The sequence below is a fragment of the Schistocerca serialis genome, chromosome 9 (assembly GCF_023864345.2).
Source record: "Schistocerca serialis cubense isolate TAMUIC-IGC-003099 chromosome 9, iqSchSeri2.2, whole genome shotgun sequence".
In the NCBI taxonomy this organism is placed as follows: Eukaryota; Metazoa; Arthropoda; class Insecta; order Orthoptera; family Acrididae; genus Schistocerca; species Schistocerca serialis.
In genome coordinates, this window is record NC_064646.1 from 325,692,729 (window position 1) to 325,707,815 (window position 15,087).

The window sequence follows — 15,087 nt, forward strand, 5'->3', positions numbered from 1 at the left end:
TCATTTTCAGCCACATTGCACATATATTTCAATAAGTACTTAGCAGTCATGCCTTCTGTAAAAGACAGTATTAAAAAAAAAGAAAATTTCATTATGGAATTTCATTTTAATTTGTTATTTGCATATTGACTCATTCTCATTGTTTTCAAATACCTACATTCTTCTGCAAACCTTAGTTCCCTGGCATCATTCTTTCTCTCATCTTGCAATAAGTTTTTCCACCTCTCACTGCTCTCACATTTTGGTACTCAGTCTGTAATATATTTCATTTGTCTGTTACATATTGTGTTGATCTGTCCGTCATGCTTTCCCACATGTGGACATTATTGTTTGAGTTTTTATTCTCAAATTGTTAACCCTGTGGTTGAGCATTACATTACTCCATGAGTAATTTTCATTCACCGTGTGCCCTGCTTCATCGTGTGCCTTCCTTCCTTTACTCGTTCTCCACAGCCATATTCTTGCCCCATCTTATGTCAGCATTCCAGTTCTCACTCCAGGTTGATTAACCCTGTGTATAGAAGAGATACCTTTTATGTCTTTGCTCATATTTCAACTGAAAGTGATACAAGGACAGTGTGAATAAAAATTTTTGAAGTTTCCAGCTGCATCAAGTGATTAAAATTGCACGAGCTATCAGCCAAGCACTCCTTGGCTGCTGTCAAATGATATGAGTGCCAGTGGGCTGCTGGTACACCCCTTATTACATTTGCTGCTGGCTATGACTGGTGCTTGCAGCATAGCCACGTGTGGGCATACGTTGACTCTGTGTTTATTGTGCCCGCTTCAGCCACGCAGTTGCTGAAACCCAAGCCGTGCTGAGCTGCAGGCCACCGTCTCTATTTAGGGTGTCATTGGTGATTTTTATTTCAATGCAGTCTTTAATTACACAGTCACAGAAGCTGTTAGTGCAAAGCACAATGGATGTTTCATCAGATTTTATCCAGTGACTGTTTTCTAAAACATGCTCAGCTAAAACTGATTTCTCGGGGTAGCGTAGGCAATAAAACCTCTCGTGTTTCTTCCTGCATTGTTCCACAGTGCTTAGTGTTTGTCCAGTGTAAGCCTGGCCACACTCACAAGGTGTATTGTAGACCCCAGGAGTTCAGACATGCTGCATCTTTAACTAGTCTCAATAATTTTAAGATTTTTGTCAGAAGCCTGAAGATTGATTTCATTCTGTGTCTTTCAAGCAGGCTGCTTACCTTGCACGATACGGAGCTGCAGAATGGCAAGAATGAAGACCTTGGAGGAGGAGGAGATTAGTGTTTAACGTCCCGTCGACAACGAGGTCATTAGAGACGGAGCGCAAGCTCGGGTGAGAGAAGGATGGGGAAGGAAATCAGCCGTGCCCTTTCAAAGGAACCATCCCAGCATTTGCCTGAAGCGATTCAGGGAAATCACGGAAAACCTAAATCAGGATGGCCGGAGACTGGATTGAACCGTCGTCCTCCCGTATGCGAGTCCAGTGTGCTAACCACTGCGCCACCTCGCTCGGTAATGAAGACCTTGCTTAGGTGGTTCAGCTAATGGGGCAGGTTATCAGCGTCTGACTTCATTCATGCATCATGCACCAATGTTAGTAGCACAGTGCACTTCTGTGCTGGGTGGTGGTGATTGATGACATGCAAGTACAGATCACTTTTGGTCAGTTTCTCTTTAGATGCCGTGGCCAAGGCATCCATTTTGTTAGCGCTGGATAAGGACTTCGAGGAAGGGCACTGTGTTGCCTTTTTGTACCTCCATATTGAACTGGATGTTACCATTAATGCCGTCGAGTGTCAACGCATTGAGATTCTGTATTCTTACTTGCAAATAATGTGTTGAGCACTATACCTCAACTATATGTAAATCATTGTCCATGCACACCGACATACATGTGCGCCGCCCCCCCCCCCCCCCCCCACACACACACACACACACACTTGCTGCAAGGCACTTTGCAGTGTATGGCAGTAGACATTATACCAATCTTTACCATTCCATTGCACTGTATGCAGCAGAGACCACACTAATCCTTGGACATACACATATCAGACAACTAGAAAAAGTAGAACGGAAAATACTTAGGAAAATATTTGGTGCAACTAACAACAATGGAATATCGATCAAGAAACCTACAGAGGAACTATACAAACATACGGAGAATATCACAGAAAAGATTAGAAAACACAGACTACAATTCTATTTACACCTATACAGAATGCCATCTCACAGACTGACCAAATGGATCTTTCACTGGGTAACCACTAGAAACAACAAATGGGTGGCAGAGGTAAAAAACAACCTGAACCAACTCAACATCACACCGGACACAATAAATGACTGAACAAAATTCAGAAACATCACTAAGGAAAGTAAACTACATGAGATACACTGTGACCATCGAACAGGCGTTAAGTGGACCAATTAACACAAACAAGATCATAGCCAGAAGATGAAAGAAATATGGGCAACCAAGATGAAGCCGAAGACACAAAGCCGACAAGAAGCATGGACAGAGGACCAGAAACAGAAACACAGCAAGCGAATGAGGGAAGTTTGGGCAGCAAGGAAGGCAGCAAAATGAATTGGCCATGTACTTTAGTCTAACTGCACTCGTTAAGGGCAAAACACCAATAATAATAATAATAATTGTGTTTAAGCTCAGTGCCAACTTTAGTTAGCAAATAGTTTGTGTAGCAGTATTTTATAATTTCTCCCAATAAGATTTCACTTTGGACAACATAAACTAATATAATCAATTTTTACATCTCTGTGTTGCCAGTTTCTGTAAGCACACAGGTGCTTTTTTTTAATACTGTATGCCCTGCAAAAGTAATACTTATGGGAAACAGGAACTGCATACACCACTTGGAGCACTCCTAATGTGAAGTACCAAGTTATGTTGTTGCATAATAACTCTGAACTGTAAACTAGAAAGCAAAGTCTGCATGAAAATTATTTTTGTTTATTTTATTCAGACTGTGTAAACTTTTTCTATTATCAGCAACAAATATAACTAGTGGGAGTGAATGTACTCACTTCACCAACGTGATGTGTTACGTTACAGTGGTGAAACTATATGGGCAGAGGGTTATATCATCATTGACCCCTCAGGGGGCTCACCACTCTGGTGAATTCGTGCTTGGCTACCATATGGCCCCATCCATTGCAGAATCATTTCCCTTTCTGTGCTGCACACCTATCCTCCTCCTATTCTTTTTCCCCTCCCTTGGGGAACATGTCTGGGACGTTTTTGGGAATTTTTCTGAAGTTTTAGTAGCCTGACATCAGAATAGTCCTACATCTGTTTTTTTCATTCTTTCTTTCTTCATTCTCTATCTCCTATCTTTCCTCTGCTTCAGTGTTTGAGGTTCCTCTTTGGTTCTTCTTCTTCCATGTGTGCTCCTGAAGGCTGAACCACACGTTTGAAGCTTGATATGTGACTGGGCAATGCGTAATTCCCAGCCCTAGGTTGACAGTTAGGTTTTGCATGTGCCCCTAGGTACAAGCCAGGCCCAGGGATGTGTGATTGCATGAGCTGTGATCTTCCCAAATTGCCAATTGGTCCCTCTTGTCAGGACTTTGGGAGGTGTCACCTGAGTCTAAACAGTCACCTAAGGCAGGTGAGGGGTCCCCCTCCTCTAAGGGGCCACCATTTGGAAGGAGCACACCATCAGAGGTGCTGGAAATCGTGGGGGAGTTTTTTGCAATGGAATTGGAAATAATTAAGGGCTGGCTTTGCTAACATGTTTTCGAATATAGCAAAATAAATACTTAAAGAATACTGTTAGTTGTTCCTCCTAATGTTTATACTTGGTACAGAATTTATATTTGTTGTTATGTCAACAACTGAATTTAAGTTATGAAACAATTACTGATTTCACCCTATAATGAAACATACTAACTAATAATAGTAAAAATAAATTATAGACTCAATTCCATACATAAAGCACAAAATTAGATCTGGTGTTATATTCTTTAAAACTGAGGGCCAGCCTTTCTCTTTTACGAAAATGCAGATTATACTCACGTATGTTACTGTTAATTAGTTAAAAGTGAAAAAACGAATTTGAGGATGCAGATGGCAAAACAAGAGGGGAAGTAAAAATATCCTAGATTGCTTCGTCACAAGTTGACCATCTCGTCACTTTGCCAACTCACTCCATGAATGGTTTTCTTCAGAAATACCAGATTATGGCCATGTTTTTTGACAACAATAACTGTTGGGGGATAGGTATCCTCCATATTGTATACATATGGGGCTTCCGAAGCCACCTGCCTGATGTCCTTCAGGAATTTGTAAAAGACCGATTTTTCGATGTACTTGTGGATTCGGGCTTGTCGGTCATCTTCATCCAGGAGAACGGGGTGCCTCAAGGCTCCATCCTAAGTGTCATGCTCTTTGCTATAGTCATTAACCCTATTATGGCCTTTCTTCTGCCAGGCATCTCCAGCTCTCTTTTCATCAACGACTTTGCGATCTTTTGCAGTTCTCTATGGACTTGTCTCATCTTCAACGATGTCTCGATCATCTTTACTCATGGAATATCGTCAATGGCTTTAGCTTTTCCCCAGTACATCCATCAACACGGACCTTTCATATGCTCCGATTCTCTCAATGCACTTCAGAGCCTCTATGTGCTGTACACAGTACAACCCTTAGTCTAAGACTCGTCCGTGAACATAACCTGGGACCACTGTTCCAATGACCACGTACTGTGTTCTTGACACCAGGCTTTACAGGCTCTCCTGTGACCAGGGGTCAGTGGAATGCACCTTGCAGGTCTCCGGGCGAATAAACTATGTCTGTTCAGTTGTCTGTAGACTGTGTGTCTGGCGACAACTGTTCCAGTGGCTGTGGTAAAGTCCCGAGCAAGGCTACCTGCAGTACTTCGTGGCCGTCTGCAGGCACTGATGGTGATATATCCGTCTTCTTGTGGTGGTGTACACTGTGGACGTCCCGTACTGTAGCGCCTGGCTACCTTTCCTGTCTGCTGGAATTGTTGACATAATCTACCCCTCATAATGTCATTAATGTGTGCTCTTTGAGCCATCCTCTCCTTCAGCCCATGCCCATGCCCATGCCCATGCCCATTCCTTTGCAACAGTTTTAAGGGAGTCAACAAAACAAAAACGTTTTGGGCCAGTCATCTCTTCATTTCCATTCTCGTGACCTCAGTTCTCAGTGACGATTGAGACCAAGAGAACTTCTCGTCACTTGTATCACTGACTTTGAATCAAATACATTCTTAAAAACTTTCAAGCTATGAACATCTCCGTGTTACGGGTGGTTAAGGCCTCAGTTTGGTAGGACCTTGTTTAAAAACTAAGCCAAAAAAGAAACACTTTGTCATTGTTGAGAAGTTTCCAAAGTCCAGCTGCTTTTCTGGTTGTTGAGTAGTCATTGCTACCATCATCATCATATCATCATCATCATCAGTGATCCTAAGGCACTCAGCTTGTTTTTCCTTGTACATAAAATGCAGCATTCACATGTTCCGTTTTTAAATTCCGTCTTGTGTCAGCATTTCTGGGAATACATTTCTTCACAACGTTATCCATTGTGGCAACTCATTTCTCTGACTTTGAGAAGAAAGTAGAGTATACCAGTAAATAGCAAAAAGGACAGTCCTGTGCTCATCAGTCACTGAGGTTTGGCCATTTTTTAACTTTTCTACCCACTTATTAAAATTTCTGCACTTCAAACAACTTTTGCTGTACTATAAAATTGTCTGAGAATAGATTTTAGCTGATTTTTCACTTTCAAAAAGCAAAAACAGTATCACTGAATGCTTGCGAACTGATGTGGAAACATCAATTGGACATACCTCCATTAAATGCTATGTTGAGGTTATAAACAAAGCAACTTTTATCCATCAGCTGTTCTCAGTTCATCACAGTGATGCCAGTCTAAAGTCATGAAAGTACAAAACTCTACAAACTGTTTCATTCCTACATCAATATTTGTCTCTTTAATTATTGAATGTCCCTTGTATTACTTTGTTTAGAATACGTAATTGGCGAATTAAGGAGACTGACAGTATCTGCTTGCTACATTTCTAAGTATAATCAGGAAGAACTCTAATAATGTTCCGTTAGCAGCGCTGAATTCCAACAGCTATGTTCGATAGAGTTCAACACCATTTATTTCTCCAGTTCATTGTTACAAAAGCAGGACAAGGTTATCGCATCTGCTGGGTCTCAGGGTACATTGCTCTCTACAGGAACAAAGAAGTTGTTATAACCATTAAGGAAGTTTGTAGAGAACATCCTGTGGCACAGTACATCATCTCCTCGACAGCTGTTACCTCACTGTTAGTCAGACAGCCGTGAAGAGTACAAGAACAAACTTTGAGTAATGAGAGCATTATGCTAGCCCTGGTATGCTTTCTCATTGTTACTGGTGTGTATCAAAAGGGCTTCAGACCAGCTTCAAAAAAGACACTGTCCCCTGTTGCAAGTATCTTTTATTTGTATATTTTTTACTGTGGTGTGGACATTCTATTAAGATGCATTGCGTATTGTGTTCCTTTTTATTGTGTGTGGCTTATTTTTTGATGAAAGAAGCTGTAAATTTCCCCAGGTTCTTGTTGGCTTTAGCTGATGACAAGCCGAGTGCAGAACATGTTCTGAAAGTTTACCTGTTGCCTGAACTCATCCTGAACATTTAGGGCAGGACTTTTTTTAGTGTATTTCTAAATGTCTGGTTCATCTAGTTACCTGCCAGTCACAAACGTAAGACAGTGGAAGAAAGTGCTAATCCACGAGATCTTCATTTCGATTTCTTGTAAGCTATGTTTTGGTCAAATTCAAAGACAAAGACGTAAATGCAATGAGGCAAAACAATTTATATAGCAGACAGTTCCTTCTAGTGATACAAATGGAACTACTTGTTACCAGCATGTGGTGTGGTGCATTTGGAAACACAACAGATAATTTGATCACACTAAAATCCTTGCAAATTCAACAGTTAGCACTATATTTCATTGGCCTATTTATATTTTATACAGCATTTTAGTTGTTTCATGTGCTATGTATCCAAAGTGTTAGCTTAAGAATTGTGTGTGTGTGTGTGTGTGTGTGTGTGTGTGTGTGTGTGTGTGTGTGTGAGACAGAGAGAGAGAGAGAGAGAGAGAGAGAGAGAGAGAGAGAGAGAGGAAGTTACATTTTTTTCGGGAGCTCGTATGGAATATCTATTAATTTATAGCTCTTTTTAACTCAACCTCCTTTACAGGGGAGAAGTCCTGGGGCGACAGTTCATGAATGTGCGTGTCTGTAGCTGTCCAAAACGTGATAAAGATAAAGAAGAGGGGAAAACAAATGGAGAAAAAGTACAAAGTACAAAGAGGGCTTTGAAAACAGAAACAAAGGAACCTCAAAAAAAAATTTTGAAGACTGAGCCAGGAACAGGCATGGTTGTCAAGGTAAATACTTTAATTCGATCATTTTATAATTGAATAAATATTAAAGAAAATATATGTGATACCTTGGTGAGATCAATGTGGACAAAGCTGAAAAGGATCCTATCCAAACATGACCACTGTATGCAATCACCTTAAGGCAATCGACCATTCAGATTTGCTGGAAATGTCTTGGTTGCAGTTTGCGACCAAGCCATTTCTAAAATTGGACATTTTTTGACTAACGTAATTATATTCTCAATACTTTGTTGACACTTCTTCTTACAGGTAAAATTACAAATATTTATTTGTTCATTTAATTTAATAATTTGTTCATTTACTAAAATGAGTAACATTTTCTCATGTAAACTTATCTTTTAATCATGTTTATTGCCACAGTAAATACAGTGTTTCATAAAATTGTCATCTTTTGAGGAAAATTATAAGATTTAAGTGACATGAACAATGCACTGCAAAAATGTGTATTATTAGTTGACTTCCAGTTTAGCCAGTTTTTAGATAGAAGTTTTAAATGAACGAAAAATCTCTTAAAAATGAATCAACATTAATAAGTGAGTCAGCAAAACTAAAAGACACTGCAAAGGTTGGAGCTATAGATTACAAATATATAATATATATTATGTTGTATACTAGTTTTGTGTATCATGTTTTACAGTACTATTTGAGACTGAGAGTTACATTACAGCCTCATTGTAACCATTACTAGAAGTGAAGCCACTCATTAAGCTGTATAATGGTAGTGTGGGATTTTCCTTCTCTTCTTAATGACAAGTGGCATGATGGCCTGATCTGAACAGGAACCAAAAAAAAAAATCACAAACCCATGTATTACTTTACAATGTCCATCTAAGATTCATAGCTGTGTACTGCATAAGACTCAAGTTGAAGATCATTGGTAAGGATCAAAATGTAAAGTGCCAGAACAAAATTTCTGTTTTTGAGGACTTTAGAATATCTTTCATGTAGCAAATTACTGACTCTTAAAATGTGAAATAGTGATGGCCAGCTGATCCAGTTAACCATTGAGTGATTTGGAGTTCTGAGCAAAGCACTCCCTCCAGTTAGCTCAAATACTGCTGTAGGAGGCAATGAGTAAGCAGAGCCCAACTGTAGCAAATGGAGGGGTCAGTCATTTTACTGGAATACAGCTAGTTAGTGGGTCTGTTTATATGGTGAGCTAATCAGAGTTTGCAACTAGTAAGCTCTCTCTGATTATCTATGATGCTATCATAGAAGACAATGAGCAAATGGTTAAAGCCAATCATTTGATGAAAGACAACAGACAGACATGGACACTGTATTTACTAACATACTTAATATTTCACACAGAAAAGCTACTTTGCTGAAGTTTTGTAGAAATTCACAGATGCATTTTCCAAACGTACTATGTATGAGAATATTTTTACATTTGTAATCAGAAAATAAATATTTTTAAATTATGCCATAATGTAGACAGGACATGTGGCAGTCCTCCTTTGTGGTCACCATGACCAACTATATCCTCACCCACAATTACTTCATCTTTGAAGGCATCACCTACAAACAAATCCATGGTACAGCAATGGGCATCCACGTGGCATCATCCTAGGCCAGCTTATTCATGAGCCATCTCCATCTGGCTCATATTCATTGGTAGCATCTTTGTGATCTGGACCAAAGATGAGGACACCCAATCCACGCTTCTCCATAAACTGAGCACCTCCACCCCTGTCCCCCATTTGCTTCATCTGACCCTCCTCTACCAAGCAAGCCACCTTCCTCAATGTTGACCTCCACCTCAAAATTGCCTATATCAGTAGCCTTCATCCTTATCAAACCTATCAGTGAGCAGCAATACCTGTACTTTGACAGCTCCCACTCATTCAATACCAAGAAGTCTCTTCCATACAGCCTAGCCACCCATGGCCGTCACATCCGTAGTGACAAGCAGTCCCTCTCCATGTATACTAAGAGTCTTACCATGCCCTTCACAGGCCGAAGTTACCCTCCTAACCCTCTACAGAAACAAATTTCCCATGCCTTGCCTCTCTAGTCACCTACCACCTCCCACATTTCCACGTCCAACCAAAAAGGAGCGGTTCTAGGCGCTCCAGTCTGGAACTGCACAACCGCTACGGTCACAGGTTCGAATCCTGCCTTGGGCATGGATGTGTGTGATGTCCTTGGGTTAGTCAGTTTTAAGTGGTTCTAAGTTCTAGGGGACTGATGACTGCAGATGTTAAGTCCCGTAGTGCTCAGAGCCAAAAAGGAGCACTCCGCTCATGACGCAGTATGACACAGGACTGGAACAACTGACTCACATTTTGTACCAGTGTTGTAACTACCTCTCATTTTGCCATGCAATGAGCAATGTCCTACCATTATCCTTCCCACCTCTTCCACAGAGGTAATCTGCCGACTACTGAACCTACACAATATCCTTGCCCATCCCTACACCACTCCTGCTCCCTGCCCTCCCAGATGTAGATGCAAAGACGTGTCCCACACATCCTCCCACCGTTACCTACCCCAGTCCAGTCACAAGCATAACCATCCCACCACAGCAGAGCTACCTGTGAAAGCAATCATCTGATTGACAAACTAAATTGCAACCACTGTGCTGCTCTCTGTGTGGGATTGACAATAAAAATGCTATATGCCCACATGCGGGGTCACTGATAAACTGTGGTCAAGAGACAGCTGGACCACCCAGTTGCTAAGTATGCTGCTCAGCACAACATGCTTTACTTCAGTGACCGCTTGAAAGTGTTTGCCATTTGGATCCTTCCTACCACCACCAGCTATCCCTGCAATACAGAGTGAGCACAAAGTCTTGCCCTGATTATGAAAATTTTTAACAGAATAACCGTTTGACATAATAAGTTACATTTGATGCTGTTACAAAGGTTAGTGTTAGTAGTTGTTGTTACCAATAGATGGCGCTAGTGCTCCACAACACCGACGCGGTCTGTTAGGTCACGGCCGGCCGAAGTGGCCGTGCGGTTAAAGGCGCTGCAGTCTGGAACCGCAAGACCGGTACGGTCGCAGGTTCGAATCCTGCCTCGGGCATGGATGTTTGTGATGTCCTGAGGTTAGTTAGGTTTAACTAGTTCTAAGTTCTAGGGGACTAATGACCTCAGCAGTTGAGTCCCATAGTGCTCAGAGCCATTTTTTGTTAGGTCACGTTAGTTGCTGGCGAAATGGCATTGAAGAAGGAGAAAGTGCGATGTGTGCTTTGGTTTCACAAAAAGAAATCGCCCATCAGTGTTCAGTGTAAATTTCTGGCTTCTCATGGATGCAGCCCTCCTAACATTAAATCAATAAATCGATGGTATGCAAAGTTTAATAAAACAGGCAGTGTTGAAGATCATCCTCAAAGTGGCAGGCCTTGTGTGAGTGATGCAACAGTTGATCGTGTTTGGCAATCGTTTCAGCCGAGTCTGTCTAAATAAACTCTTCAAGCATCTCATGAACTTCAAATACTGCAAGCAAGTGTGGTGAAGATTCTTCATGAAAGGCTTAGGTTGCATGCTTACAAAGTGCAAACCACGCAGACCTTGCAACCAAATGATTTGCTGACACGTGCTGAATTTGCAAATGAGATTCTCAACAGGATTGATGGCGCTAACGATTACTAAAATCGCATATGATTTACCAATGAAACCACCTTTCATGTCAGTGGAATGGTAAATAGGCATAATGCCCCTATATGAGGTTCAGAGTCTCCACATGCTACTGTACAGTTACTGTGAGACAGCGAAAAAGTGAACGTTTGGTGCGGCCTCGTGCATAACAAGGTTTTTGGACCGTTTTTCTTCGTGGAAAAATCCATTACCGCAAACATTTACTTAGACGTTTTGCAACAGTTCATTGTCCCACAGTTAGAAAAATATCAACCATGGATAATTTTCCAGCAAGATGGAGCACCCCCCCCCCCCCCCCCCCTTCTGGACTTTGATAGTGCGTGATTTCCTGACCCCTGACCCTGCTCTCCAGACATTACGCCCCTTGACTTTTTTTTCTGGGGCTATATCGAGGACAGAGTCTTCATCACACCAGTTGCTGGCATCAACGAACTGAAGGCTAGGATACAAGCTGCTGTGGGTACAAAGTTACGAAACACCTGGCAGGAACTGGAATAGCACTTCGACGTTCTCCGAGCTGCCAAGGGAACACACGTTGAGGTTTACTAACATAAGTGGTCTTAAAAAAAAAAAAAAAAAAAAAAAAAAAAAAAAACTAGTAACACTAACCTATGTAACAGCATCAAATGATGTCAAACGGTTATTCTGTAATAAACTGTTATAATCAGGGCAAGACTTTGTGTTCACCCTGTATATCCTATAACCCCTATAACCCCTCTGGCCTTGAACTTTGGTAGTCCCTGTCCCTCACCCACCTACTCTTTCCTGTTCCCACTTCGGCATTACACAGCCTTCTATTCCACCAACACACCCACTAGTCTTTTTCCCCCTCCTCTACTTCTCTTCTTTTCTACTCCCCTGCCTCCCCTCCCATGCCTTCAACCTCCCGACTGTTCCTAGTCGCTGTACCCTGTCTCCAAGCAGCTCTACACTCTCCTCTCCAGGGAGGGGGGGGGGGGGGGGCGGGGGGGGGGGGGGCTCGCAACTCTTTTGTGAGTACGTGCTTGGGTAACATGGGTCCACAGCCTTTGCAGCACTACTTCCATTTCTGTGCTGTGAGTCTATACTTCCACTGTCTCTTTCCTCTCTGCTTTTCCATCGAATGGTCTTTCTGGTGCAGACCTCACGTGGGCCTGTGACATGTTTAAGGACCTTAGTTTTCCATTTCACTTCTGTCACACTCAACACCTATGCATTAATAAATAAATAGTCCCCATTGTTGGGTTTGACCTGAGATCACTTTTACAAATTTTTCAGAAGTGCGGATTATGCAGGTTAGGTCGCCCAATGTGGTGTCTGTTCCACCTTCGTGCCTTCTCACTTTAGAACTCTTCCTTTCCAATAAGATAGTATGCACAAAACCCAGCATGGTAACCATCCTATTGTGGGGGTGTCATCAAGGACTTGCATGGTGGTAGCCCACTGACCCTGCAGAGGATTGCACTATTGGTGCCTGAGATGGAGCCTCCCCATGAATGCCAAGGAGTATGTGCTCTTCATGACTGGGACACATGGACTCCAAGCAATGGATACTGACCAGGTAGCCGTTGTTGAGTCTGGGTGATGTCCATGGGGAGAGCCCGTGTTCGGACTGGATGGCACCACGGCGCATGGGTTGCATATGAAATGGATGAAACTTTCTCCTGTTGATGGTCATACAGTCCCAGCAGTCTGTTGAGAAGGAAAGAATTAATTCAACACAGAGTTATATGACCCTAAAATGTTTGCTTCCCTGGCTGCACCATGGAAGGAATGTAGGGCTAAGTGACAAGCAGAGAAATACTCGCCCCAATATCTGGCTTTTACAAGGACAGATGGGGATTCCTTTTTGCCCACAAAGCCATTATTCTTTGTAGGGACTACAGGGGACAAATTTGGGGATGCTGCAGCCATCTCCAAAATGAAGAGTGGATTAGTTTTGATTAAAACAGCATCCCCTGACCAGTCACAGATGTTGCTTGCTTGTGACAAGCTGGGTAACATTCAGGTGACTATTACTCCCAAAATAGTTGAAACATAGTTCACAGCATCATTCCATTGTGATCTCTTGTAGGATGATGATGAGCTATGAGCCAACTTGGAGCGACAGGATATACACTTTGCCCATTGTGTCCATAGGGGGCTAGAGGACAATAGGCTTGCTACTAGGGCCTTCATCTTGGCCTTTGAGGACGATTCATTGACTGAAAACATCCAGGTGCTATATCAATGTGACACAAAACTGTATGTTCCCTTCCCCCACTAAGCAGTGCTTCAAATGTATGAAATTCAGGCATCTGTCTTCACGTCGTGATAGCAGCCCAGTCTGTAGGGATTGCGGACAACTGTTTCACAGAGACATTCTTTGTGCTCCTTTTCCCATCTGCATAACTGTGGTCCCATCTGCATAACTGTGGAGCGATGCACTGTCTTTCAGAGAGGAAAAAAATACAGGACTCGGGTCACACTGACATACCAAGAGGCCAAGAAAAAGTGTGAGAATCTACATCCTGCACACATGACAGTGTTGTACGCCCAGCTATGATGACATTGCCCTCTCTGCTTACCATACTCTCCCCCATTATGCATCCCACAGTTAGCCCCCCTGATGATTGGTGGCTCTCATCCTGCTGTTTCCCCCACAAACAATTTTGGAGCAATGGCTCCCCATCCCTGGGGATGCATCTCCCTCACTGTTTCTCATGCCAGGAAGGGATCCCTCAGGACACTCCCTTCCAACCCTCCAATGTTTCTGCCAGTCTGTAACTGGCTATCAGCCAGTGGCTGAAGGAGCCACAGGCTGCTGGTCATAGGCCTTCATGATCTTCTTCAATCCATGAAACTAATTCAGGGAAGTCATCCAAGCACCCTAAGGAGAAGAAAGACAAGAAGTAGTCTTCCAAGATAAACTCCAGTGGCCCCCAAGCCACCGGATCCCACATGTTCCACGATGGTCTGTGTGGTAGCAGCTGCTTCCCAATCTTCCTGTCCCTCCCTCAGCATCACTCCCCTGGGCACCACCCAGATGGGATCTCCACAGTGCCGACTGGCATGCTTTTACCTTCACTGTCGTTCTGACCCCCTGTTGGAAGGGTGGACGTCACCAAAGCCATTAGAGATTGCACTCCGGTTCTCCAGCACCATAAGCAGTATTCATCAGTTACCATTTTCTGACTATGACTACCATAATTTTGACTAATGTCGACACTTTATTGCTGTCTTCTTCGACCTACAAAAGACTTATGACATCACTTGGTGACACAACATCCTCGCTACCTTACATGAGTGGGGTCTCCGAAGCCCAATTCTGATTTTCGCCAGAACTTCATGTCGCAATGTACTTTTCAGGTTCGATATGGTGCTTCCATTAAAACTGAAGAAACTGCAAAAAGGTGGGAATTTAAGGAGATGGGACCTGGATAAACTGAAAGAACCAGAGGTTGTACAGAGATTCAGGGAGAGCATAAGGGAGCAATTGACAGGAATAGGGGAAATAAATACAGTAGAAGAAGAATGGGTAGCTTTGAGGGATGAAGTAGTGAAGGCAGCAGAGGATCAAGTAGGTAAAAAGACGAGGGCTAGTAGAAATCCTTGGGTAACAGAAGAAATATTGAATTTAATTGATGAAAGGAGAAAATATAAAAATGCGGTAAGTGAAACAGGCAAAAAGGAATACAAACGTCTCAAAAACGAGATCGACAGGAAGTGCAAAATGGCTAAACAGGGATGGCTAGAGGACAAATGTAAGGATGTAGCGGCCTATCTCACTAGGGGTAAGATAGATACCGCCTACAGGAAAATTAAAGAGACCTTTGGAGATAAGAGAACGACTTGTATGAATATCAAGAGCTCAGATGGAAACCCAGTTCTAAGCAAAGAAGGGAAAGCAGAAAGGTGGAAGGAGTATATAGAGGGTCTATACAAGGGCGATGTACTTGAGGACAATATTATGGAAATGGAAGAGGATGTAGATGAAGATGAAATGGGAGATACGATACTGCGTGAAGAGTTTGACACAGCACTGAAAGACCTGAGTCGAAACAAGGCCCCCGGAGTAGACAATATTCCATTGGAACTAC

General features: G+C 42.5%; 1 protein-coding gene across 1 annotated transcript in view; it reads left to right on the top strand.

The window, feature by feature from the left end:
• Window positions 1-15,087, top strand: part of LOC126418922 (cellular tumor antigen p53-like) — an 84,931-nt gene that overhangs the window by 45,919 nt on the left and 23,925 nt on the right. Inside the window, exon 6 of the mRNA XM_050085944.1 lies at window positions 7,220-7,409. Within this exon, the coding sequence (XP_049941901.1) occupies window positions 7,220-7,409 (190 nt within the window). The remainder of the gene's footprint in view (window positions 1-7,219; window positions 7,410-15,087) is intronic.